The 27,907-nt window shown below is 36.6% G+C and overlaps 1 protein-coding gene and 1 pseudogene across 3 annotated transcripts in view; both read left to right on the top strand.

Moving 5' to 3' along the window:
- Window positions 1-27,907, top strand: part of STIL (STIL centriolar assembly protein) — a 47,093-nt gene that overhangs the window by 2,113 nt on the left and 17,073 nt on the right. For 2 of the 3 annotated variants that reach the window (XM_053921415.1, XM_024571150.3), the window contains exons 2-12: window positions 133-219; window positions 3,640-3,747; window positions 5,433-5,545; window positions 6,401-6,588; window positions 9,433-9,680; window positions 12,104-12,187; window positions 14,355-14,441; window positions 18,173-18,323; window positions 20,494-20,603; window positions 23,980-24,094; window positions 25,491-26,456. In XM_053921415.1, the coding sequence (XP_053777390.1) occupies window positions 173-219; window positions 3,640-3,747; window positions 5,433-5,545; window positions 6,401-6,588; window positions 9,433-9,680; window positions 12,104-12,187; window positions 14,355-14,441; window positions 18,173-18,323; window positions 20,494-20,603; window positions 23,980-24,094; window positions 25,491-26,456 (2,217 nt within the window). In that variant the 5' untranslated portion in view covers window positions 133-172. Of the gene's footprint in view, window positions 1-132; window positions 220-3,639; window positions 3,748-5,432; window positions 5,546-6,400; window positions 6,589-9,432; window positions 9,681-12,103; window positions 12,188-14,354; window positions 14,442-18,172; window positions 18,324-20,493; window positions 20,604-23,182; window positions 23,258-23,979; window positions 24,095-25,490; window positions 26,457-27,907 lie in introns of all 3 variants that reach the window. The other variant, XM_053921416.1, reaches the window with a different exon arrangement.
- Window positions 5,618-6,057, top strand: LOC112314481 (small ribosomal subunit protein uS13-like; annotated as a pseudogene).

The raw sequence follows: 27,907 nt of genomic DNA, 5'->3' as shown, positions 1-27,907 counted from the left end.
TATCTTATTAATCTATAGATGAAGACACTTAATATAAGTAACCTAATTTTGTCTGTAATTTACTAATAAGTGGTTAAATCATGTTTCTTATTTTTTATTTGTATCATTCATTAGTAATACCCTCTTTTTTAGGATACTGAGCATTTGAAATTGAGTAAATCATTCACCAACTATGATGGAGCCTCCGTATCCTCTTTCAGGGTCCCAGATGAATACCAGGTATAGAAATATTTTTCATACAACCTTTTCCCCACAATCGCTCATATAACTTGGGAAAGTAGATTAGAATAGAAGGAAAAAAACTTCAGAATCAGAAAAATCTGGGTTCATATCCCAGCTCTGCCACTTATTAGGTGGGTGACCTTGATCAAGTTAATTAACTTCTCTAAGCCTCAGTTTCTTCATCTGTAAGTTTAGGATAGTAATTTCTATCTAACAGAAGATTTTTGTGAAGGGTTAAATATAGGTACTTGGTAAATTTTCATTTCATTTCCTCCTTTAGTTTCACAGGATTTTTTTAAATTGGGTTGTTGCCTGTTTTGCATATTTAAAAAAATTATGTATTGATTTTTAGAGAGGAAAGGAGAGACAGAGAGAGAGAGGCATCAATTTGTTGCCCCCCTTATTTATGCATACATTGATTGATTTCTTCTATGTACACTGATGGGGGATCCAACCCACAACCTTGCTGTATTGGGATGAGCTGCCCAACCAGGGCAAGGATCTTTTTATTGATGGAAATAGTACCTGAACTATTAAGGCTAAAAATTTATTTATATCCTAGACAAGTGGGATAGTGGTTGCCTCTTCTAAACCCTAATTCCTTGCAGGTAAAAATTTCACATTGGATATACCTGGTTTCCTTAGATACCCCTAAGCCTTTTCCCACTCCTGTGGAGTAGGAAGGAGGAGCTTGCCACCTGTTTCCTGATTTCTCAGTCTGTCAGTACTAAGGGGACCCTGTAACTTACCTGTGTTATTTGCCTCTTTGGATCCTTTATTGTCCTTTGTTTCCTCTAGGGAAGAACAATTAGTGCCAACATACGAATGTTTTTCCATCTGAACTAGAATTGCCTCCATGAGTTACCTTTATTCCTCGAATTGCTTTTCTTTGTGCCAGATGTCTTTTGATGAAGACAATGGGAAACCTGACCCAAAGAGGCTATCTTATTTCTTTTGCTTAATTTTGGCCCTTTTGTTCTACTGCCACCTCTTATTCTTTGAAAATTTATCAACAGAAGTTTTTCTCTTTTTTAACTTATTATTGGGTCAAATTTATTCCTTATATTCCAGGTAAAATAATATACCCACATGATTTAAACTGATTACTCCTGGTATACTTAATTCTAGTTTTTTTAAAAACCATATTCATCTCTAGTTTTCTGGGTTTTTGTTTTATTGAAACCTCTGCTTTTCAGTAACCAATGGGCTTTAGCAATTTTGAATTATTTTGGGGTTACTCACTGCTTTGAATACCTGATAGCCATGAATATCATTTCCTAAGAAAAAGTATTTATATACATACATGCAAAGTTTTGCACGCAATTTAAGGGTGTTTTTATTTCACGTCCCTCCAGTGTCTATGTTTATACCTTAAATTAACAAAAAGACTAAACAGCATTTATTAAAATTTTGCGGTGCCAGGTGCTTCATATGTATTATTCTTAATTAATCTTCACAACAAACCTATGAGTTGTAAATACCATTATTATCCCCCTCTATTTTTTTTAAATGAGGAAACTTGTAGCCTAGAGATATTAACCAACCCAAAGTTATACAATTGATAAGTGGTATAGCCAGGATTTAAACCTGATATTATTTCTACTCTATGTTGCAGCGAAGTAAACCTGAAGTAGTGTAGATTGGCCTTTAAAGGTATTATGAACTGCTGAGAGCAAAAGAAATACCTAACATTAATACTTAAAATAAGCCAGGAATTTTTCTAAGCACTTTACATATATTGACTCATTTAATATTAAATATAACTGCCAAGAGATGCTTATATTAATCCTGTTTAACTGGTGAGGAAACTGAGGCACAGAGACAATAGATAACTTGATTGAGTTTACACAAATAGCAAATTTTGAAGCCAGGTTTCAGACCCAAGCGGCTGATCTCCAGACTTTTTGCTTTTAGCCCCCTATATCATACTGCTTTTCCTCCATTGGGAAATGATAAATACAGGGTCTGCTACAAGTAATGCCCCTTTTTTGTTACAAAACCATAAGCATGTAATTCTGTAACATAACAATATCACACTCAAGCACACCATATGACATTTTAGATGAAATGTTCAAATTAAAACTATAAATTATTACACCTATATTATTACCCTACCAACCACACTCAAGCAGGTGTTACTTCTGCCGGACACTGTGTATTAGATACAGAGACATAGATAAACTGACAGTTTGTCACTAGCTTTGTGACCATGAACAAATTTCTTAATCTCAGATAATGTCCTCATTACAAAACAGGCAGATTAAACATCCTTCCTATAGATAGTATGCACTCAAATTAGACCAGGATTTGAAAGCATACAGCTAGAAATGTGGTGGAACCAGAATTCAAACCTGGGCTCTAAAGTACTAGACCACTGAACTTCTGGAAGAATAAGCTTTCAAATCAACTACACTTAGTGTCAAATCCCAACTCTGCTACTTAATTGCTGCATGAAGCTAGGAAAGTTACAGTTTGTTATCAATAAAGTAGACAATGAAGTGTTTCTGGAACAATTTCAGAGAGAAATATTGTGTAGGTGAAGTGCCCGGTGGGATGCCTGGTATACCTAGTAGGTGATTAGTAAACTGGGGCTAGTATGTTAGTTGAGAAGCTTCATCAAATGATCCATGAAAGTAAGAAGGTATATGATAAATATTCATTCATTATACTTAACAGTCTACTATCCAGCAAAGGCACTATTGTATGTAGCCCACTGTCAAAGCTTTCTCATTTAATTACATGCAACTCTTGTCTTTTCTTTCCATTGTCTTTTTCTTATAGTGGTTTTCTTATGTTACTCACTTACATAAATAAAATCTTTGTGATGGTACCCTATGTGATTTAGTATTGAAACTTTGCTTTGTACAACCCCTAGGATCTGTGTTGAGGAATTACTTACTTATAAGGTGCTTTTGATGTTTCAGTAATTCACTTATATGATAGGGTCCACTTATATGATAGGTTCACTTATATGATAAGATAAAAAATTTGGAAACAGTGAAAAATAAAGACTTAAGTTTTTGTATTTTTCATAATTTTATTAGGTGTAAACTAGAAATTAGTTCTGAAGGACAGATTTTATTTTAAATTTCAATGTAAATTCATGGCTTATACACATTTTTCTCTTAAACAGGATTTTATAGGATTAGTGCTACTGGGTTTTCTTTTTTTTAAAGCTTGTGTGTGTATAAATTTAGTATGCATAAGAAAAAAAAGGACGAAAAGCTACACCTAAAGTTTGAGTGCTTATTCTCTTGATAGTAGTTAAAGTGGTTTTTCTTTCATTTTTTAAACATATTTTCAACTCTTCTAAAATAACAAAAGTAATCTGAAAAGCTTCATCATTTAAACTGTGTCTTATAAACTTTCTACTAAGTTTGTTTTTCATTGTTCTTTGATTTGAAACTTTTTTTAAAGGTTTTCTTCAAGCAGGATGGTACCTTTTTACTTTCCTCCATCAAAATGTGCACTTTGGAACCCAACACCAATGGGAGATTTCATCTATTTACATCTTAATTATTACAGGTATGAGATGTTTCTCTTTTCAAATCTCACCAGTATAAACAGGAGTCAGAAGAACGTGTAAGGCAAAATTGATTACTATGACTTTTTTTTTTTTACTTTTCTATTCACAATCTTCTCTCTGCTTTTTGAAAAAATCTGTTCTTCATGCTTTTGAGAAATAATCTTCATTTCACAGTTAAAATAGTCTGCAAACCTAAAGTTCTAAGTATTATAAAAACTCAAGAGACACAATAATAATAACTGAAAGGGCTTTTTCTTAATGCTTCAGCATGACTTTGTAGAATATTGAAATGATTGAACTTCATTTGAGTGAGTAGACCATATCAGAAGGAATATAAAATATTATGGTTATGGCCAGAACCTTGGAAGAAATACACAGAAAGCTAAACTTAAAGTAATAGAAAACAAAGATTAATTGAGATTTTTTTATATAAGGGAGTTACTTGTTAAAAGCAGAATTCTAAAGCTGGATCATAATGGGAAGAGCCTAGAGTCAGCCTAGCTATGAGAGCGTTTTCTGTAATATAAGAAACATAGATTTATGCAGTAGTGGTTTAAAGTGCTATAATTGGAGTTAGACAGCTCAGATGGTCATATTCTGATTCTACCATTTCTTATTTATGTGGCCTCAGTAAAGAGGCCAAGGGCCAGCTTCCTTATTTATAAAATGGGGACAGTGGCCCTTGTTTCATAGCACCCTTAGAAGGGTTAAATGAGACAGACTGAAAAGCATCAGGTGGCACAGTGCCTGTAACATAGGAAGTATTCAATAAATGGTAGCTACTATAAGGGTTTGGAGCATTATTGAGATCAAGAGGAAAGAATGAAACAAGGTGTTTCTAAAGAAACCATTTCTAGCATTTGATGACCTACTGAACAGAGGAACTAAAGGGAAGATAAAGTATTTAAGTTCTGAACCAGTTGGCAGAGAAAAGGGGTATCATTGACAGAAAGAGTCTTGTAGAAGTACAATTAAATATTTGTTAGATTTGTTCATTCTTTTCTCCATGTCTCTTAACTTATCTTTTACATTTTCTATTATCTTTCTGTGCTACGTTTTGAGTAACTTCTTTTGTTCTTCAACTCTACTAATTTTCTTTTTTAGCTTTGCTTAATTACCATCTAACCTATTCATTTAGGTGTTTTTAAATGTGGAAGTATACTGTATATATGAAAGATTTTATATATGCGCAGTTTAATTGATTATATTTTTAATTCCACAAGTATTTTGTGGTTCTTTTTCAAATTGGCTAGTGTATTTAATATTATTTTGTTTCTTGCTCATGTTTTAAGTTCCTTTTGTATTTCCTTAAACATTTAGGTAATATTTATTTATATTCTATATTCATTAATGCTAGACAGTAAGTAAACTGATGGATGTGACTATTTAATTCCAACTTTACAAAAACCAGAGGTTGGCCTCATAGTTTCCCAGGCCCTGTTCTGGTTCATAAGTCAGGCAAATGCCTGGAAGCTCCAGGCATGTAGCTCCAGCATGTGCTTACTGGAGTCCTGACTTCTAGGCAGCCCTCCCTATGCCCTGCCTTTGACCCTAGGATTTCCTCACAATGACCTTTCTGTACATTTTTAAAGATGTGAGTTATATTTTAGGCAGCATTTCATGGCAGGAGGTTTTTTGAGGATATTAGACCCACTAACTTCATAAAACACTTGTTGTTTTACAGAAATCCAAAGCTTGTGGTAACTGAAAAGACCATCCGACTTGCTTGTCGACATGCCAAGCAGAATAAAAAGAACTTGCCATGCTTTTTACTTGGTTCTCTCACAGTAGATGAAGGTAATATACTTTCAAAAAATTATTTTTAGGAGCTCTTCCACAGGAGGCCTACACACCACGGCTGCCTAGTCTTTAGTGATTCCTGAGCAACCCTAGCATATTTTGTGAATACTTGAGTGCTCAACACCAATATTAATGGACAAGAGAAAATAGCCTTTGCTATCACTACAGCTAAGAGTGTGGCACAAAGATATGCTCACATGGTGTTGAGGAAGGTAGACAGTAACCTCACCAATAGGGCAGGAGAGCTCACAGGATGACATGGAACACGTGATCACCATATGGAATCCATACCGGATTCCAGACTGCTTCCTGAACAGATAGAAGATGGAAAATACAGCCAGGTGCTGGCCAATTGTCTGGACAACAAGCTTCACGAAGACCTGGAGTGGCTAAAGAAATTTTGGTCCCACAGAGGGCTACGCCAGTTCTGGGGTCTTCGTGTTTGAGGACAGCACACCCAAACCATCGGCCACTGGGGTCACACTGTGGGTGTATCCAAGAAGAAATAAATCTGTAGGCCTTGTCTGTTAATAAATAGTTTATACCCCCAAAAATTATTTTTATGACTACAATAGAGTTTATGTTTAGTAATTCAGCCAATTATTGTAATGTACTTTGTGCTGATTTTCTTTGCTGTATACCAAGGTTATGAGAAAGAGTAAAACTTGGCACTATCCATCACAGATTTCAGTCTGATCAGGAGGAAGAATATATATGCAAGCCACTTTTAAAAAAAGGTCGTAATGTTACAATCAGTATGAGTACAGTGTTTTGCTATAATGTATGCTTGTTTGATTGGTTTCACATTTTTAATTGGCATACTATGTAATAATTGCTATTTTTGTTCTTCAGATGAAGAAAGTATGGTATTGACAGTAGATCGCTTTGATCCTGGTCGAGAAGTACCTGAGTGCTCTGAAAGGACCCCTACTGCTTCTCTTCCTGGAGACTTTGTGATTCCATGCAAAGTTCATACTCACGGACTTTGTCCAAGAGAAGTAATAGTTCACAATGCAGATAACCTCAGTTCAGCTTTTAAGGTGAGATTTGTTGATAACTCGATTATTCTTAACACAAGAATCAAACTGTGTGCTATGTTGTATTTTAATAAATCAATATTTACTAAGTATTCATAATAATTTGTTGACCTAAAATGCATTTAAACATAGTTTCTAAGGGCAGAAATCCTAGATAGGTAATATAGGTAGCGTTTCAAGACTTCTGGCCAAGGTGGAGACATAGGTAGACATACTGTGCCTCATTGCACAACCAAAAGAAGGACAACAACAAATTTAAAAACAGAAAACAACCAGAACGGACAGAAAATCGACTGTATGGAAGTCGGACAACCAAGGAATTAAAGAAGAAACATTAATCCAGACCAGTAGGAAGAGCAGAGATGGGCAGCAGGGCAGAGAGGACTCGTGGCAAGGCAGTGGCTGGAGGACCGGGAGGTCCCACATTTGTGTGCAGATAGACTGGGAGGAACAACTGGGGAGAGAGACAGACCTCCAAACCCAGGGCTCTAGCACGGGGAAATAAAGCCTCAAAATCTCTGACTGAAAACACCTGTGGGGGTTGAGGCCACAGCAGGAGAAACTCCCAGCCTCACAGGAGAGTTCGTTGGAGAGACCCACAGGGTCCTAGAAAGTACACAAACCCACCCACCCAGGAATCAGCACCAGAAGGGCCCAATTTGATTGTGGGTAGCAGGGGAAGTGATTGAAAACTGGCAAAGAGCAGCGTTAACAGCACTGTTCCCTCTTGGACCCTTCCCCCACATACAGCATCACATCCCAGCCACATGGGTTGCCCTGCCCTGGTGAACACCTAAGGCTCTACCCCTTACTACATAACAGGCACACTGAGACAAAAAAAAATAAATGGCCTAAATGAAAGAACAGTTCAAAATTCCAGAAATAATACAACTAAGTGATGAAGAGATAGCCAAACTATCAGATGCACAGTTCAAAACACTGGTAATCAGGATGCTCCAGGAACTCACTGGGTACTTCAACAGCATAAAAAAGATGCAGGCAGCAATGAAGGTTTCATTATGTGAAATAAAGAAAAATCTACAGGGAACCAACAGTGACAGGAAGGAAACCAGGACTCAAATCAATGGTTTGGAGCAGAAGGAAGAAAGAAATATTCAGTCAGAACAGAATGAAGAAACAAGAATTCAAAAAAAATGAGGAGAGGCTTAGTAACCTCCAGGACATCTTTAAACATTCCAACATCCAAATCATAGAGGTGCCTGAAGGAGAAGAAGAAGACCAAGAAATAGAAGACTTATTTGAAAACATAATAAAGGAGAACTTCCCCAATCTGGCAAAGGAAATAGACTTTCAGGAAGTCCAGGAAGCTCAGAGTGTCCCAAAGAAGTTGGACCCAAGGAAGCACACACCAAGGCACATCATAATTACATTACTCAAGATTAAAAATGAGGAATCTTAAAAGCAACAAGAGGAAAGGAGACAGTTGCCTACAAAGGAGTTCCCATAAGACTGTCAGCTGATTTCTCAAAAGAAACCTTGCAGCAAGAAGAGACTGGAAAGAAGTATTCATAGTCATGAAAGGCAAGGACCTACATCCAAGATTGCTCTATCCAGCAAAGCTTTCATTTAGAATGGAAGGGCATATAAAGTGCTTCCCATATAATGTCAAATTAAAGGAGTTCATCATCACCAAGCCCTTACTATATGAAATGTTAAAGGGACTTATCTAAGAAAAAGATGAAGGTCAAAAATATGGACAGTAAAATGGCAACAAACTCACAACAATCAACAACCAAATCTAAAAAAACAAAAACAAACGAAGCAAAACAACTAGAACAGGAACAGAACCACAGAAATGGAGATCACATGGAGGGTTATCAACAGGGGAGTTGGAGGGGGAGAGACGGGGAAAAGGTACAAAGAATAAGTAGCATAACTGGTAGGTACAAAATGGACAGGGGGAGGTTAAGAATAGTATAGGAAATGTAGAAGCCAAAGAACTTAATATGTATGGCCTATGGACATGAACTAAGGGAGAGGATGCTGGTGGGAGGGTGGATGCAGGGTGGAGGGGAATAAAGGGGGGAAATGGGACAACTTTAATAGCATAATCAATAAAATATATTAAAAATAACAAAAATTATATATATAGGTAGCATTTCAGAACGGGAAGCAGTGTGTTCAGGGTAGCAAAGTGCAGTACGTGCTCAGAGTGACTTTCCCTTAACAGCATAGATTTTTGCTGGATTTGTATGCAGTCACACTGGAGTATTAGCTTGTCCAAATCCTAGACAAGAATTATGAATTTGAACTTTGTCATGTGGGTCTTGTAGAGTCACTGAAAGTTTCTGGAAAGAGGAAATACTGTTAAATCAGGGGTAGTTAACTTGATGGGGCAGGCTGGCCTGTGAAGTCAGAGTATTCAGGCCATTGCAGAGTCAGCTGTGTGTTAAAGAGGGGTGCATTAGCCTGTAGTAGAGTGGTGGCAGACTAGAAAGGACACAGCATAAGCAACTACAGAAGAAGAACCTCCTTGACTATTTGGGATAATAAGAAAGAGGAATGGACTTCAGATTCTCTGGGACTGACTCAGAGTTAATTTGTAGCCATTTTCCCCCATGTAATAAATGTTTATTAGAAATACTGCTGAGACATCTAAGTTGGAAATATGTGATGGACCTTAACGTAGTCAATCTTAATTGCTTTGACAAAATTAGTCATGTAACCTTTTGTTCACAGAAAAGAAATGAGATCATTGAAATGCTGTGAGTCAAATTGTTTAATTTGGTTAGTGTGAGATATAGAAATGTATGTGTGCCAGTATCAAATAAAACCTTTGGAGATAGTACAAAGTTTTAAAACAAGTGTATAATATTTATTCTTCAGGCTCTGCAGCACCATGTATGTAGCAAAGATTCCTTGGATTGTGGTAAACTGCTTTCCCTAAGAGCTCATATCACCTCCAGGGAGAGTTTGGACGCTGTGGAGTTTGACTTACACTGGGCAGCAGTAACTCTAGCAAATACCTTTAAATGCACACCCGTGAAGCCCATCCCCATTATTCCAACAGCTCTGGCAAGAAACTTGAGCAGTAATCTGAATATTTCTCAAGTTCAAGGTACCTATAAATATGGGTAAGTAAAAAAATCTATTAAGCCAAATTTTTAAATATTGGTCACATTCATATATTTTATGATATCCATACAATATGAAATAATTATGCAGTTAGCATACATGCCAGAGGTCTGCAGTGCTATGTAAATAACCAAAGAAGATGAAAAATGAAGTTGTTAATTTTTGCTGAATGTAGTTTTCTTTTAAAGAGTTGTGCCCACCACCCCAAGAAAAATTAGTGATAACAATTATACTAAAACTGGTTGTATTTTCTAATTTGAAAATACAAGGAGAAATTATTCTCTATATCATTTTATCCCTTGTATTTTGCCTTGGTTATAGGTCATCATTTTTTTTTAAGTTTGTCTTTTTTTTTTTTTAATTTTTACTATAACTGACTGATTATAAGCCTAAAAGAGGCTGGAGAATGTCTTTATTACATGCAGCTTTAATTATGAATAATGAGCATTGCAGATAGAGAGAAAGGAGACAAATAAAAATTCATAGTACTTAGCCTACCAGATTGTCAGCCGCTTGAGGGTGGAGTTTCCTCACATAGCTGGAACAGCATCCTCTGCAGCTTCCTATCACCACTCATAGTTTCTTAAGAAATGTGAGCCAAACTGCATGCTTTCTGCTCCTCAGCAGGGCTGCTTCCCTGAATCGTCTACTTTCTTTCTCCATTGTCTACTGAGCTAGGTTAGAAAATGTAAGCACCCTCTGCTTTAAAGTCCAAGCAGTTCACTTCTGGCTTCCTTTCCCACTAGACTCCACCCTAGTTCCTGTTAGGTCTCTAGAGCTAGCAGTGTTTGCCAGAGTACACTAGACTCCAAGTCTCGCTCTCTAAAAAATGCCTCTTCAAAAGAGGGTAAGGAGAAAGGAGGATTTTCTTTTCAGAGGGTCCCTGGAATAGCAAGAAAGATCCCATTTTGAGTCTCACATGGTGACCTTTCTGGTTGGAGTGACATTAAAAAAAAGTGTTGGTATATTCCAAAATCATGGAATGGCTAAAAGAGATGGTGATAACAATGTTTGAATTAAGTGTAACATTTAATACCCTTGGAGTAGTAAAGTGACTCTCAATTGGGACATGGGAATTTATGTTAAAATTAACCAGAGTACTAATTACTAATTTGTTTTCCTTAGTACCCATGCCCATCTACTAGTGAAATATAAATTTACCTTCCTGTAAATTATCCTTCAGTGTTCCCTTGGCGTGCCACCCAGGATGTTCAACATTTTAATTGTTCATTCCCCTTACCCCATATCTAAAATTATGTATTAAATTTGTGAGGTTTGCCATTTTCCTTGACCACAATCATTTGTTTACCCTAATATTTATTAGGATCCATTATGGAAAAGGTATTATGTTAAACAGTGAAGTTAAATAGTTTTAAAAAAGCATACTTAACTGTCTACTAAGCATATTAACATGATGCCTAACATATTAACATGATTTACATATAAGCATGTGGACATGATGTGGATAGAAATAATAGGGGTTTACATACAGTGCAGGGAAAGCAGGAAGGTGTGTCCAAATCGCCTGGGAAAATCATGGAAAGCCTGAGCTGGTTCTTTTAGACAATAGGAATTTATCAGGTAGGTAAGGCAGAAGAGCTTTCTTTCAAAACACATCTAAGTGTTATTGATAAATCCCCTGCCAATTCAGGTTTAATGTCCCATGGCTTGATAAATTTATTATCTTTGTGTTTTAGGGTTATTATAGCAATGAAATATATCCTCAGTGGGACTATCAAGACTTTATTTCACGAACGGCTTTGTTTTATTTTTGTATTTTAAAGCCATAACAATAAAATTAACTCTCCACAATTCTACTGTAGTTATTTATATCCCCCAAACTTACTGTCAGTAATAAATATAACAACAAAGTATATAGTATAATGTCCTTTTAGGGAATAGTGAGCTTTTGAGTCCCGATGGTTCCAAAGTTCTTTGATAGTGGAGGACTGTAGTATGCGGAAGGTTGAAAATACTGTACCTCTCCTAATTCAGCCTCCTTTGGGGGGAGTCATATCTGTCGCAGACTTGTCAAGTCACCTGGATGGCTGAACACTTACAGTAAAAGGAAATGCACTTCTTACAGGGAAGTGTGTATGGTTCTGAAATTGTTAGCTTTTATTTTAATACTTTTGATTAAAATAAATTGACACATTTAGAGCAAAACTTTTTTAAAGGGTGTGTAATTTTCAATGACCATTTTAATGGATAGAATTTTAAGATACTGAATATTTAATCTCTTATTGGAGTCTTTTTTTTTTCACACTTTGAACTGTTTTCGTTCTGTACATGTGTGTGAGAGAGAAAATACTCATTTGAATTTTCTCCCTTGCCTAAAATGTGCTTCAGCACTCAGTTGATCTCTTCTAAGGGTCAAAAGTGTATGCTTCCAGTTGTTTTTACGTGAATGTTTTCTGTTTAGATATCTTACCATGGACGAAACGCGCAAGTTGTTACTTCTGCTGGAATCTGATCCCAAGGTTTATTCTCTACCATTGGTGGGAATGTAAGTGTTGCATTATTTATGAAAACCTTTTCAGCCATGTATGTGTTCAAATGTATACAATAAACATGCAAATCAGTTGTGCTATGAATATGTGATTAAAACTTAGATCACGTTACAAAACCACAATGGCCAGTGGTTCTTAAACTTTCTTATTTGAATAGCAGAATTAGTTAAAACAAGATTTTGCCCAATCTTAGGAACTTCAGTGTATAAAACAGAGAACGTTGAGTGCTGCTGGCTGAAGTTGAAGCACTAGAACCCTTTTTCTTTAACTTTCCTTACTGCCTGCTGTCCTTAAGGCACCTTGTAGAACACAGGGTGAGGATAACGCTTTAAAATTCCCTGTCAGGCAGTTTTGCAGAAATTCCCCTAAATATTAATGGCTTTCTCTTTACAGTTAGTAGTTAATAACATTTAGACAGTGTTCAGCCAGAAAGTTATATTCATTCCATATTTATTGAATGGTTATCATATGTGTAGTATTATATTGGTATTGTGTTGGGATTTAAAGCTCCTCACGAAATTTATAATCAAGGTGGGTGATAAAATATTCAAATATTCACACATAGAATGGTAAATAATAAGGAAGTACAGTGGTACCTCGGTACTCGTCATTAATTCACTCCAGAGCTCGGGCGTAGTGCGAAACCAACAAGTACTGAATGATGAAGCATTACCTCTTGTGGGGCGGTGTCATGCCTCATACAAGTTCTAGCGGGGCAGCAAGTCCTGAGCAAGTGCCAAGTGCCGGAACATTTTTTTCTCATCAAAATGCAACGAGTACAGGGTTTGATGAGTTCTAAAGCCAACAAGTACCAAGGTATGACTGTATAGGATTTGCTCTGAAATGTACCGTATCAATAGTGAGCACTATTAGTACTTATAAGAGAGATAATGGGGACATTTTCTTAGAGAACGCACTCTTGAGCTGGAACTTTTAGTGTATTTGGGTCATAGAAGGGAGGACTGGTGGGGACGAAACCCATGTGAGGGAATAATATATGCAAAATTAAAAAGTGAGAATGCACAAATGTTCTGAGTCCTGAAATCCACTTACATTCTGTTTGCCATGCTTCTGGTATTGGCTATGGGCTTTTGATGCTAAGTGATTATCTTTTTTTTTTTATTGAATTTATTGGGGTGACATTGGCTAATAAAATTATATAGGTTTCAGGTGTGCGGTTCCATAATACATCATCTGTATATTGCATTATGTGTTCGCCACCCCAAGTCAAGTCTCCTTCTACCACCATATAACCCCCCTTTACCTTCATCTACCTCCCCCAGCCCCCTTTCCCTCTGGTAATCACCATACTGTTGTCTGTGTCTATGAGTTTGTTTGCCCATTTTTTTTTGCTTAATCCCTTCATCTTTTCAACTGAGCCCTGCAACCACCCTCCACTCTGATAGCTGTCAGTCTGTTCTCTGAGTCTGTTACTGTTTTGTTTGTTATTTTTTCATTAGATTCCACTTATGAGTGAAATCCTATGGTACTTGTCTTTCTCACTAAGTGAATATTAAGAACCTTCTATGTTTCAGGCTATATATATATTTCAGTATTTAACCCTTTTAGTACTCTATAGTTTGAGCTTAGGCTAATTGATTCTAATTGATTACTGCTTTTACCTCTAAAGTTAACCATTTTTTCTCGTACCATTTTCCCTTCATCTCAGGTGGGAGAGGACAGAGAGAAAGAAGCTCTTTATATATCTGTATCTATTCTCCCTCTTAATTATTATCATGATCTGGTATTAATAGATTTCTTATTTATGAGGCCTTTATTGTAGTGCTGGTGAATGCCAAGAATCTTACCCTAAAAAAGAACATAATCTAAAGTATGTTAAGTATCAGCCCTGGCCAGTAGCTCAACTGGTTAAAGCGTTCTTCTGATAAACCAAGGTTGCAGGTTCCAACCCTGGTCAGGGCACATATAAAAATCAACCAATGAGTGCATAAGTAAGTGGAATGACAAATCAGTCTATCTCTCTCTCTCTCTCTCTCTCTCTCTCTCTCTCTCTCTCTCTCTCTGTCACTCTCCATCCCGTTCTCTCTTTCCCTCTCTTCCTTCCTTTCTGTCTAAAATCAATAAAATTTTTTAAATAAATAAAGTATATTAAGTATCAATTTATAAATGACTATAGTTTTTGATTTCTGTTTTTTCTTTTAGATGGCTCTCTGGCATTATACATATCTATAGTCCTCAGGTATGGGCTTGCTGCTTGCGATACATGTTCAGTTCTTCTATTCAAGAAAGGCAAGTGGCATTTTCTCCTGTATTTTATTTTGATCTTTTCTTCCGTTCATATTTTATTGATCTTTAAAATTCATGCAAAGCCTTGCCCTGACTGGTGTGGCTCAGTTGGTTGGGCATTATCCCACAAAGTGGAAGGTCACTGGTTCAATTCCCGGTCAAGGGCACATGCCTGGGTTGTGGACTAGGTTCCCAGTTGGGGGTGTGTGAGAGGCAACCGATCCATGTTTCTCTCCCTCTCTTTTTCCCTCCCTTCCCTTCTCTTTAAAAATAAATAAAATCTAAAAAACCATAAATAAATAAAATTCAGGCAAAGCCTTAAAATTTTATGACACTTACAAACCAGAAGAACAAGCACATTAGAAAAATAAACCTTATATTAAATGGGAATAACACCAAACAAAGGTGATGAAGCGCTAAATTTGGAAATATGAAGGAATTTACTTGCCTAGCCACAGAACTATAACACAGAAGATAGACTTTTTAAGAGCGGGGGAAAAAACCCTAGAGATAATGTACTCTAGTATTGTAGTGTATAAATAGCGATTCATTTTCATTGAAATGCTGAAATGAGTTTGAATTTGTTACAAGTGTTTTATTAGGTTGCACAGTGATATTACTAGAACTGGAAGAAACATTTGAGAGGAAGTGTTTATTTAATTTTCCTCTTGGAACTAAAGTACAAGCAGTAGAACTAATAGGGAAACTTTATTTCTAATCTCAATTGCTCATTTAGTTTTGTTACTTTGTACATGATACCACCATTTGCCTCTTACCTTCTCCATCCATTAAATGAAAATTCCAAGGTCTGTTTCTGTCTACCTTGGGTGTATAATTCACTTTAGAAAAAACTTTATTGAAAAGATGGTGCAAGTACATGGTAATAAATCAGACATAATAAAGATACAATAAAAATAAGTCTCTCTTCCACCTCATTTCCCCAGACTCAATCCCCAGAGACAATCATTGTTAAACAGTATCTTGTGCTTCCTTCCTGCAATATACAACGCATAGACAGATACCACCCTCCAATGGCCTGTAAAAATTAAATCACTAATGGAAGCATACCATTCTTCCTCTTCTGTATATTGCTTATTTTTCCTATATCATTATTCCTTATAGATTTAACACACACTTTACAACTGAATAGTAAATAATAGATACTATACTTTAAAAACTAGTCCTCTTTTGAATATATCTTTGTGTGTATATCCTAGTATATATATTTGTAGAATAAAATCCTAAAAGTGTTCTTTCTGATCAAAGTGTAATTTTAAACTTTGGTAGCTATTACTAAGTTGCCCTTCAAAAAGACTGCCAATTTATAAGCCTTCCAACAGTGCCTGTTATCTCTATCCCTTCACTAAAACTGTGGAACAAATATTTATTGAGCACCTACTATATACCAAGCACTGTTCATGATATTGTGGATATGCAGTAAGCAAAATGAAGACTCTGCCAATATAGGCAGAAAATAAATAAGTAAAATAAATAATATTTTATAAGATGATCCATGTTGTGGAGGAAAATAAGCGGGGGAGCAGGATGTTGTCTGTCTGGATGGTAGTGGCACATAAAGAGTAACAATTTTAATAGGGTCAGGCAGCAAAGACTTGAGGTCAGGGAGTCAGCCACCTCAAGTGTTACAGGGGCTGTCCAGGTAGTCCCAGGCAGGGCATACATTAAGTCCAAAGGCCATGGGCAAAATATCACCTTGCATCTTTAAGGAAGAGCAAGGAAGCCAGTGTGGCTGAAGAGGGGTGAGGGAAGTGGGGAGAGTAGCAAGGCCTCAGAGAGGTAATGGTAATGGTCTTTTCTCATGTGTTATAACCATCTTCTGGGAACTTCCTATTCATGTCTCTTGCCATTATTCTCTTGGATTGTGCATCCTTTCCTGTTGCTTTGAAATAGCTCACTATCTCTTTCTCATTCTCTATATACATTCATGTGCCACATAACAACATTTTGGTCAAACAAAGGACCACATATAGACTATGGTATGCCGTATATCCTGGGTGTGTGACAAGTTATGCCATCTAGGTTTGTGTAAGTCCACTCGGTGACGTTCACACAACAACGAAATAGCCTAACAATGCGTTTCTCAGAACGTATCCCTGTCATTAAGCAGTGCATAACTCGTGTGTGTGTGTGTGTGTGTTTTATATGTAAAATAGAGAGAAATAATAGTTATAAAAATATATGGTGAAGCTTTCTTTCCCCCCTGATTGTCACTTGATTTAACTTTGGCTAATGGTGTTTTTCCCAAATACCGGTAGCCTCTTTTTTGAAGTCATATTTATAAAACTTTTTCCTATCTTGCTTAGAAAGGATTTGCCCATTCCAGGAGTGTTTATTGAAATAAAAAATCTCTTTTGCTTTCTTCAGATGCTTTTAAAGTTTTGCTTCTTATATTTTATTTCAACTTTAAAAGACAGGTTTATTTATAATAAGGCAAATGTTCATTTTAGTGTATTTGCATACTTGTTTAATTATTAATGACTGGTCTTGCTTTAAGTTCTTATTGACAGTAAATGCCCAGTAAAATCAATTTTGAAGCTTTTTCACTCTGTGTTCAGTCTGAAGCATTAGGGAATTTCTTTAATACTGAACTCCTTAATTACTGCCAATCCCTTCCAGGGAGGTTTGAGCCGGAGAGGAGCAAGCACTGCTTAGGGGTAGCTCAGGCTCGTACGCACTTCATTGCATTCTGAGCACTGGCCTTGTCTGATCCCAGAGATAGGAGTTGAGGAGAATAGACATTCTGCCTCTTCAGCCTCTACTGCTTTGTTTTCTTATAATACATACCCAAGTTATTATTTCATTCAACATTTTACAAAATAGGGACAATTATTGGAAGTATTTTTAAATAGTTGGTTTTATTTTTTTTAATATTTTATTTATTTATTTATTTTAGAGTGAGAGAAAGGGAAGGAGAAAGAGAGGGAGAGAAACATGGATTTGTTGCATCTCTCATGCCCCATCCTGGGCACCCGGCCTGCAACCCAGGCATGTTCCCTGACCAGGAATTGAACTGCTGACCTTTTGGTTTGCAGGACAATGCCCACCCCACTGGGCCTCACCAGTCAGGGCTAAATAGTTGGTTTCAGTATATATTTTAAAGACTCTTGCTGAGTTATGGTTATGTAATGAATAATAAAATAAATGTTCACTTTATCAGTGTTTCTAATAGTGAAACATTGTAAATACTGTAATTTGAATATATACTTCTGGAAGACTAGGAGAGTCAATAATGGCATATCTATAAATCATAATACTGGTAGTTGCTAAAGAAGAATTAGGACATCTGAGGTATAATGTAGAAAGTGACGTGGAAAGAAGTCCAGGATGGTTGAATAAGAAATAGCAATTGCACATCGTGTGTATCATATGGCCTTGTTTTTCTTAAATTGTATTAAATGTTTTTGTCTGCTTAGGAGAAAATCTGGAAATATATATACTAAACTGGAGAGTAGAGTGGGGTGGTTTTCACTTTTTATTTTCTATTCTTGTCTTGCTCAAAGTTTTTACAAGGAATTTTTTTTCTTAATAAAATGTACTTAAAAGTTAAAATCAGTAACATTAAAAAGTAAACATGAATTTGCTCCCCAGTTTTCTTCCAAAAGTTAGACTATTTAGTCAGTCTATTAACTAGACGGAGAGACTCGCATAGAGTTCTCGTAGTATATTCTTGTTATCTTCAGTAAATTTTAATTAAACGGCATTTTTTCATCTAGGGTTTTCTCAGAATGTGGAAATTTCATTATAGTTCTATATTCTGTGACACATAAGGATCCTGAGTTTTATGAATGCCTCCCTTGTGATGGTACCTTACCAGACCTTCGATTCCAGCTACTAACCAGCAAGGAAACATTACGCCTTTTCAAAGTAAGGGATTTGATTTGATTAATGACTGTTTAGAGCTTCGTGTTGTCAGTTTAAGCCCAATGGCCTTTACTTTAAAACAGTAACTATTAGGTTTTGTGTAATTATAATCGGTCTTACTGAATATTACTTTATTCATTTATGGTTAATTTTGTTTTGGTAACTTTAGGTCATATCTCCAAAACCAAGTTATGTTACAGAATCAGAGGTTATCCACAGAATAGCTTGCCAGTGTTTTTTCTAAAATCTTTGAGTTCAGAGGCTTTTCCCTGGCTGGTGTGGTTCAGTGGATTGAATGCTAGACTGCAAACCAAAGGGTTACTGTTTCAATTCCCAGTCAGGGCACATGCCTGGGTTGCAGGCAAGGTCCCCAGTAGGGGGTGCACAAGAGGCAACCACACATTGATGTTTCTCTCCCTCTCTTCCTCACTTCCCCTCTCTCTAAAAATAAATAAATAAAGTCTTATATATATATATATATATATATATATATATATATATATATATATGTATATATCTCAGGAATTTATATGTTATATCATTTTATGATATTGAGAGTTAATTTGTAATTTTAGTGTTTGCCTTTCCCTAATTGTTATTTTTAAAACATAGGGGTATAAGAAATGGTTTCTCACACTTAAAAGTCAGTTAATCATATATAATCCTAGGAATCAGAGTAGATTGTTGCTATATCTAATAAAATACATAAACATATATGTGTTGTTTTGTAAAAACATTCCAAGACCACTTCTCAGTAAACTTGTTAGTTGTCTTATGTCTCAGACCAATAATTAAAAATTTTGCTTTTTATTACAAAAATATTAACTGAATAACCATGTGTTTCCACTCAGATCTTATTTTGTGCCTGCTTCCACTTTACTTACAGTTGTATCAGTTCACAGATAAAGTTTTTGCATTTTAATTATAAATATAATCATCTTAAATGAAGTCTAATTTATTTCTATTTTAGAGACGTACATTATTAACTCATTTTATTCTTTAGGTTATATCTTCAGTTCAAAGTTATTATTTTAACTGAATCCCTGGTTATTGAGTGAGTTAATTAACATAGATGATTAACACTTCACTTTTGTAGTAGGGACATGGACAATGTAAATAAGATGGTTACATGAAATAGAACTACCGTATGATCCAGCATTTACTGCTAGGTATTTATCTGAAGGAAATGAAAACACTAATGCAAAAGAATATCTGCACCCCACGTTCATTGCAGCATTATTTACAATAACCAAGGCATGGAAGCACCGTGAGAGTCCATCGACAGATGAGGGAATAAAGAAAATGTAGAATGATAAAATACAATATTGTTCAGCCAGAAAAAAATAAGGAAATTTTGCCAATTGCCTCGTGGGTGGACCTTGAAGGCATTATACTAAGTGAAATAGTCAGACAGAGAAAGACAAATAGTATATGATCTCACTTATATTGGAATCTAAAAATAAAAAACAAACAAACACACATAAATACAGAGAACAGATTGGTGGTTGGGGGGTGGTGGTAAGAGAAATGGGTGAAGGTAGTATAAAGGTACAAACTTCCAGTTATAAAATAAATAAGTCCTGGAGATACAATGTACAGACTGGTGACTATAGTTATTGTACAGGGTTGACTGTTGAACAACATGGGTTCGAACTGGGCAGGTCTTCTTGTATGCAGATATTTTTCAGTTGACCTAAGCAGTTGAAACCCACATTGTTTAAGGGTCAATTCTGAGATTGGGAATCTATGTATGCCAGAAGGTCAACTATCATTGTACCATATTTTCAACTGCTCGGGAGGTCGTCACCTCTAACCCCCATGTTGTTTAAGAGTTGATTATATTTGAAAGTTGCTAAAAGTGTAGATCTTAAACGTTCTCATCATAAGAAAAAAAAATGTAACTCTGCGTGGCAATGGGTATTAACTAGACTTACTATAGTGACCATTTCACAATATATACAAACATCAAATCATTATGTTGTACACCTGAAACTAATGTTATATGTCAATTACATCTCAATAAAACAGTTCTTTTAAAAAGGTTACAATTATAGAAATCAGAAGATTCCCTCCCCCACGCTCACCCCTCTATGTTTCAGAGCTACTTTTCATCTAAATAGAATTCTCTGGTGTTTTAAGTCACATCTCAAAAATGTGACCTACTTCATTTCAGAATGTTGAACCTTCTGACAAGAATCCAATGCATTTTGAACTGAGTGCTGAAAGCCATAATGCAGAAACAGAGTTTTTCAACAGACTTTCTAAGAATCTTTCAATTAAGAGGTAAAAGATATATTTTTATTATCTGTATACTTTTAAATTATTTTTATTAGTTTTTGATGAGTAATTAAATTAACTCTAGTTATTTCTGATGAAACTATTTGTATATCGTATGTACCATAGATGTCTTTGCTTTAAATGCATTCCTTCATACTCAGAAGTTGGATGGGAATTTTAATGAAATGACAGCTCTAATATGGCTCTTATTCGGGCTGCTTTTTTACATAGGGGAAAAGTATAAAAGAAGCATCCTGTTTTGGGTTAGTTTGCCTTTTGTTTGTTCTTCCCTTCCGTATAGTCTTAAACCTAAGCCTATCAGATAAACTATTGTACAAAAATAATTCCTCTACCTAAAAAAGAAATAGTTTGTTTTAAAGAAGCCCTGTCTGGTGTAGCTTTACTTTTTTCTTGTCTAGGAAGCTCTTTATCTGCCCTTTAATTCTAAATGATAGCTTTGCTGGTTAGAGCAATCTTGGCTATAGGTGCCTGCTTTTCATAACTTCGAATATTTCTTGCCAATCCCTTCTAGCCAGCAAAGTTTCTTTTGAGAAATCAGCTGACAATCTTATGGGAACTCACTTGTAGGTAACTAATTGCTTTTCTCTTGCTGCTCTTAAGATTCTCTCTTTATTTTTAACCTTTGGCATTTTAATTATGATATATCTTGAAGTGGGCCACTTTGCATCCATCTTGTTTGGGACTCTCTGTGCTTCCTGGACTTGCATGTCTATTTCCTTCACCAAATTAGGGAAGTTTTCTTTCATTATTTTTTCAAATAGATTTCCAATTTATTGCTCTTTCTCTGCTCCTTCTGGCACCCATATGATGTGAATGTTGGACCTCTTGAAGTTGTCCCAGAGGCTGCTTATACTATCCTCATATTTTTTGGATTCTTTTTTCTTCTTGTTGTTCTGACTGGTTGTTCTTTGCTTCCTTATGTTCCAAATTACTGATTTGATCCTGGGGTTCACCTACTCTACCATTGTCTCCCTGTAAATTGTTCTTTATTTCAATTAGTGTATCCTTAGTTTCTGACTGGATCTTTTTTATGCTCTTGAGGTCCTCACTAAGTTCCCTGAGCATCCTTAAAACCAGTGTTTTGAACTCTGCATCTGATAGATTGCTTATCTCCATTTTGTTTAGCTCTTTTTCTGGAATTTTGGTCTGTTCTTTCATTTGGGCTATGTTTCTTTTTCTCCTCTTTTTGGCAGCTTCCATGTGTTTGTATTAGGTAGAGCTGATTTGACTCCGTGTCTTGGTAGCGTGGCCTAATGTAGTAGGTGTCTTACAGGGTCTAGTGATACAGCCTCCCCTCTTACCCAAGCTGGGTACTTGAGTTGTGCCCTTCGTGTGGGCTGAGTACACCCTCCTCTTGTAATTGAGTCTTGGTTGCTGTTGACAGATCAATGGGAGGGATTTACCCAGGCTAGTTAGCTGCAAGGATTGGCTATGACCACTTACCACAACCCTCTGCCCTCTGTAGGCCTGTAAGTTGGTTGGGGTGGAGTCTCTGGGGATCTCCAAAGCAGGTCAAACAGTGTTAGCCATGTTGATAGAATCTCAGATATGGCACCAGCTTGCCGGGGAGGGTTTATAAAAGGGTCAATGGCCTCTGCTGACCTTCATGCCAGACACTTCAGTTTCTCCTAGTATGCTGGTACCTTTTAAGCTGCTACCCCAGTACTGGAGCTCAGAGGCAGTGAGTCTGAGTTGGTGAGTCCAAGTGTGGGTTCTTTAAAGGAACTACTGCCAGCTCTAACAATTTCTTCCCCAACTCAATCCCTGCTGAGTTTTGCAGCCAGAAGTTGTGGGGATTTATATTCCTGGCACTGGAACCCTGGGCTGGGGGGCCTGGCATGGGGCTGGGACTCCTTGATCCTGAGATATCCCTCCCAAATTTTTATTCACCACACTTGGGTTTAGGACCAGCTCATTCTGCGTCTGTACCCCTCCTACCGGTCTGGGTGGATGTGGTTTCTTCAATTCCACAGTTGTCAGACTTCCATTCAACTCAATTTCCAACGTTCCTGAGCAATGGTTGTTCTATATTTTAGTTGTAATTTTGATGTGGTTGTGCAAAGAGGCAAGCCACATCTACCTATGCAGCCATCTTGATCTGAAAGCTATATTCTTACAGCTTTATAAAAACACCTTTACTATCTGCAGGGGTGTCCAACCTGTGGTCCATGGGCCACATGCATGCCAGGATGGCTGTGAATGTGGCCCAACACAAAATCGTAAATTTACTTAAAACATTATAACATTTCTTTTGTGATTACTTGTCACAATGTATTTAATGGGTGCACCAAGACAACTCTTCCAGTGTGGCTTAGAGATGCCAAAAGGTTGGACACTCCTGTAAGGAGACACTTACATTTCTTTAACATTGCTGTTGAAAAACCTTGTACAGACCCTTGTACAGACTGGCACAGATCCTTCTGTTTAACGACACTAACTTTAGTTGAGTTCTGATAATCCACTACCATCGGACCAGCCCAGACCCTTCTGTTTAATTGCACCATGCAGGCATTGTTTCATTGTGGCACCTTGGCATAGAAAGAACTTTGTGTTCGCCTCTCTAGACAACCAGAGCTTGGGGCAACCATCAGATCTTCCAGATCCACCTGGGGGTTTCTCTTGTTCTTCCTGCTAGGGAGGTAAGATACAGGACCCTTTCTTACAGTATCCATTAATGTCTAAGCTCTGTTCGCTTCCTTCTGGTTTTCTTTCCTTTTTCCTAACCCATCCTATTGAGATTTTATCTGGTTTAGGATGCAAAAAATCTGATGTATGTAGTCTTCCAAATTTTAGTGTTAAACTCTGATTTCAGCTTTGGAAACTCAATCCCAACTCTGTGTTCTCTGCTGGGGAATGCTACCTGTGATACTAAGTGGGAGGAGGTACCTCAATTAATGTCTCGATATTTTCCCATCACAGATATAAGTACATAGGAAAAATAATTCCTTACTTGATTTTCCTTTTTAACACAGTGAGTGTTTAATACAGTGAAAATACATCTTTGTTACCAGATTATTAGTTTTTGATGCAGGTGCTATATCTCATTTATTTCTACATTCCTCAAAGTGGTTAAACAAAAGATGCTCAGTAACTTTTGACTTATTGTGACATTAGGAATAACTAGGTTAAACATGCCATGGTCAAGCAAAGGAATATTTTATTAAGCATGAGTCCAGTTGGGCCAGCTGTCCTGGGCAACTAACATTGGCCTGAAAAATAAAATAAGTTATGATTGTTAGATACTATGTTAAATGATCCAAATACTGCTATAGCTTAATAAAGGACTTTCTTCAACTTCCAAAAGAATGAACAAACACTAGATTACTGAAGACTTTTTCCTGTCTCCTCCTCTACTCTTTAGGTCTTCCCAAAAATTAACTCCAGGGAAAATGCCAATAAATGATCACGACTCTGGTGTTGAAGATGAAGATTTTTCTCCAAGACCAATTCCTAGTCCTCATCCAGTGAGTCAGAAGGTACCACTGATCTTATTAAGTACTCGCCTTGATGGCTAGAAACCTAAAAGTCTGTTCATGTTAAAATACTCAATAACGTAATGTTGCCTAAAACTTACTGAAGTTTTATTCTAAGATATATGTAGCTATCTATATGTATATGGTGATATTTGCATATATACCTCACAGGTGTATATATAATTATTTTATGTAGTAATAGATATACATAAATACACGAGTTGTAAGTACATATAATTATTATTCCCAGAGAAAATTGAGACACAGATTGGTTAAATTACTTGCCCAGGATTACACAGCTAGTAAGTAGTAAAGCTGGGATTCTGATTGCAGAGGTTTAGTTTCAGAATCTGGTGTTTTTAGTCCATATAGACTCAACATTCTATAACCTATCACCAAAGCTTGACATTGCGTCTTATTACCATATTCTGAGAAAACCTACTTGCTTTTGAAGATGAATTGCTAAGAACCCCTGTCATAGTTTTTTGCAGCCAACCAGCAGGTTATTTTAGAATTGTTGTGCCGTAATTGGATTAATGGCTTATTAGAAGAAAAAGAAATAGGAAAGATATTTTTTAATCCTTACCCGAGAATATGTTTATTGATTTTTTTTTTTTTTGAGAGAGAAAAGCATTGATGTAAGAGACAAACATGGATTGTTTGCCTCCGGTATATGCCCTGACTGGGGATCAAACCCACAACCTAGGTATGTGTCCTGATTGGGAGGGAATCGTACCCACAACCTTTTAGTGTACGGGATGACGCTCCAACCAACTGAGCCACCTGGCCAGGGCTGGAATGGGAAAGATTTTTTTAAGATTAATATCAAATTATAACCAAATTCACCACAGTGAGTATTTTGTTTTCTCTTTTCTGCTGTCTTCCAGCTCATTTAGTTCATATCAGTACAAAGAATAACTAAATAATTCCACTAAGTGGAAAAAATACTTTGAAATATTAATTGGAAGATTCTTTGTTATTTAAGATTCAGAAACGTTATTTGCTACTAAATCTGTTGAAGCATTTTGCCTGTGATAATTTTTTTTGCAGGGAGGGCAGGAAAACATGTACTGTAAAACAGTTTATCGTATTGTATTCTCTGATCTAAGCAACATTAAAGTGTTCCAGTAAAAGGAGTTCCATCATTATATAAGCTTGTGAGATGCTCAGTTTCATTGTTTGAGGGCAAGGGCCTTATTTATTTTGCTCATAATTGTATTCCTAGTATCTAGCTCATAGAAGATGCCCAGAAAATATTTATCAACTGTCTAGATAAGGAATAAACCTTTTTAAATAAGTGACTGGATATAATTTGGGAGATACTGGTCCAAGGAAAGTGAAGCATATATCTCTCTCCTAAAAAATACTTGTCCCTCTTTTATTTCTTTCCCATTTACAGGTCTCTAAGATCCAACCATCAGTTCCAGAACTTTCACTTGTGTTGGATAGCAATTGCATCGAATCAAACCCTCTGCCTCATACTTTGGAAATGGCGAATAATGAACATCCTCCCTTACTGCTTAACCACTCTGAACACTTGCAGCCGCTGCAACCCCAGCTTCATGATGAGAAACACAGCCCAGCATCCGAAGCTGGAGAGCCTTCCTTGGAGGCGCTACCAAATCAGTTACACCAGGGCACTGCTCCTTTGGGGAACTGCAGAGTAAGACAGCCATCTACCTTTAAGAAAGAGAACCCCCATATGAAGAACGGAGTTAAACCATCTTCTCTTAATGGGCCATCTCCTGATGCATCTGAGAATCTTCAAACAGCTTCTTCTGGAAATGTACCCAAAGAAGAGTATCCTGTAAGATCTTCCACGTTTAATTCCCGGCAGTCTTCTCTTGCTGCACAGTCCCACCCACACAATTTTATTTTTTCACCTCATAATTCAGGAAAACCCATGGGATTTCAGATGCCTACTCCCCCACCATCTTACTATTCCACAAATATTTGCAGTTGTTGTCAGCATCATGGCCATATTCAGTGCAGTCCAATAAATTCTTGGCAAGGAATGAATTCAGTAGGATCTGTTCAGGACCTCCAGTCTGAAGCTGTTCAAAAACATTCATTATTTCACCCAAGTGGATGCCCAGCTATGTATCATAATGCATTCTATTCTTCAAGCAGTCCTATAGCTTTGAGACCCCAGGGAAGAATGGGCGGTTGCTCTCCCCACAGCAGTGTAGAACCGTCTCCTGCGGCAAGACTGCCTTCACACGTGGACTCCTGTAACCCGCGGCCTTGTGCAGTGTGCGTGCACACACCCAACACGGGGTCAGAACGCGGAATGATGGGACTGTCCCCGGATGCGTACAGGTTCCTCACAGAACAAGACAGACAGCTGAGACTACTTCAAGCTCAGGTTTGCTGGGAGTTTTTTTAGTTCTGTTAAATTCCTGGTATTAAAATGGCTTCTTAAAAATAACTAGCAACTCTTCAGTAATTATATTTTTTGGAGTAGAATTGTAAAATGTCAAACTAGAAGGAGTCTTGGAAACTGAATTCTGGTCCTTGTTTCACAGATAAGTAAAATGAGGATTAGAGAGAGAAAATAACTTACCTAATGACTCATTGCTAATTGGCAGTAGAATCAGGACTAGAAAACAAGCCTTCTGTTCTCTGTTTTGTGCATATCCTAACTTACAACCTAATTGTATTTTTCTTTTCATTTTTTGCTTCTAATGAAAAGCCTATATAAGTTAGTAAACCATTATAGACGACTAAATACAGGGTAGGGCAAAAGTAGGTTTACAGTTTAATACAATAATTAATAAATCATAATACAAGAGCAAACTGTTTTGTGTACTAACAGCCTACTTTTTGCCCCACCCTTTATAAAGGCTGCACAATGGGTTCTGATAGAGCTCTAGCTTGTAACCCTTATGGCATGTATGCTAACCCTTAGAGAAGAGTTCGGAAGGTAAATACCTCTTCTCTTCTAAAGAAGAGAAACACCTCTTCAGTATTTCTATACTAGATTTGTTCCACTCGTTTCATTTTGAAAGTTTTCTTTCCTCTGGTCTTTATGGCAAAGTTCTTAGTCTTTTAATGATACTCTTGTACTGTTGAGTCTTTAAGTATTATATATTTTTCTTTCATTACTGACATCCTTCTTCCACATACCTACCCCAAATCCTCCCTTCCTTTCTTCCCCCCAGTACAAATGGAAACAACCCAAAGTATACTTCTTCATATTTTTTTCCATGATCCTATAACTGCAAATATATGTGTAATGGGCATATATGTGTGTGATTTTTTTTTTTAAATCTTTGTTTCGTAAATTTGGAATCAGTGTTTACGTTTTGCAAAAACAGAAAAAAAGATAATGACATTTTTAAAATTCTGCTTAAAATGCTTTAGATATGACTGAGAAAAATTTAGCTTTGCTCTTTTTTAGAAATAGGCAAATTCTTTGAAATTGTTAAATGTAAATTGGATTTTAACAAATTATAAACATTTGGTAAAACTTTTCTTTTTTTAAGATTTTTGTTTATTTTATTTTTAGACAGAGGGGAAATGAGAAGGAGAGGGAAGGAAACATCAATGTGTGGCTGCGTCTCACACACCCCCAACCAAGGACTCTCAGCCTGCAACCCAGGCATGTGCCCTGGTGGGGGAATCAAACTGGTGACCTGCGGGTTCCCAGGCCAGTGCTCAGTCCACTGAGCTACACCTTTTTTTTGTTTGTTTATTTTTAGGAATTATGGAGGATTAAAAAATCACAGTTATTTGGGATTTATATACTTAAAATGCAAATTATGAACTACTGGCTCTAATCTAGATTATGTGAATAATTATACTTAGAGAATATAA

The sequence above is a fragment of the Desmodus rotundus genome, chromosome 3, assembly GCF_022682495.2.
Source record: "Desmodus rotundus isolate HL8 chromosome 3, HLdesRot8A.1, whole genome shotgun sequence".
NCBI lineage: Eukaryota > Metazoa > Chordata > Mammalia > Chiroptera > Phyllostomidae > Desmodus > Desmodus rotundus.
The sequence above is the reverse complement of the archived record's forward strand: the minus strand, read 5'-3'. Positions and strand labels throughout refer to the sequence as shown.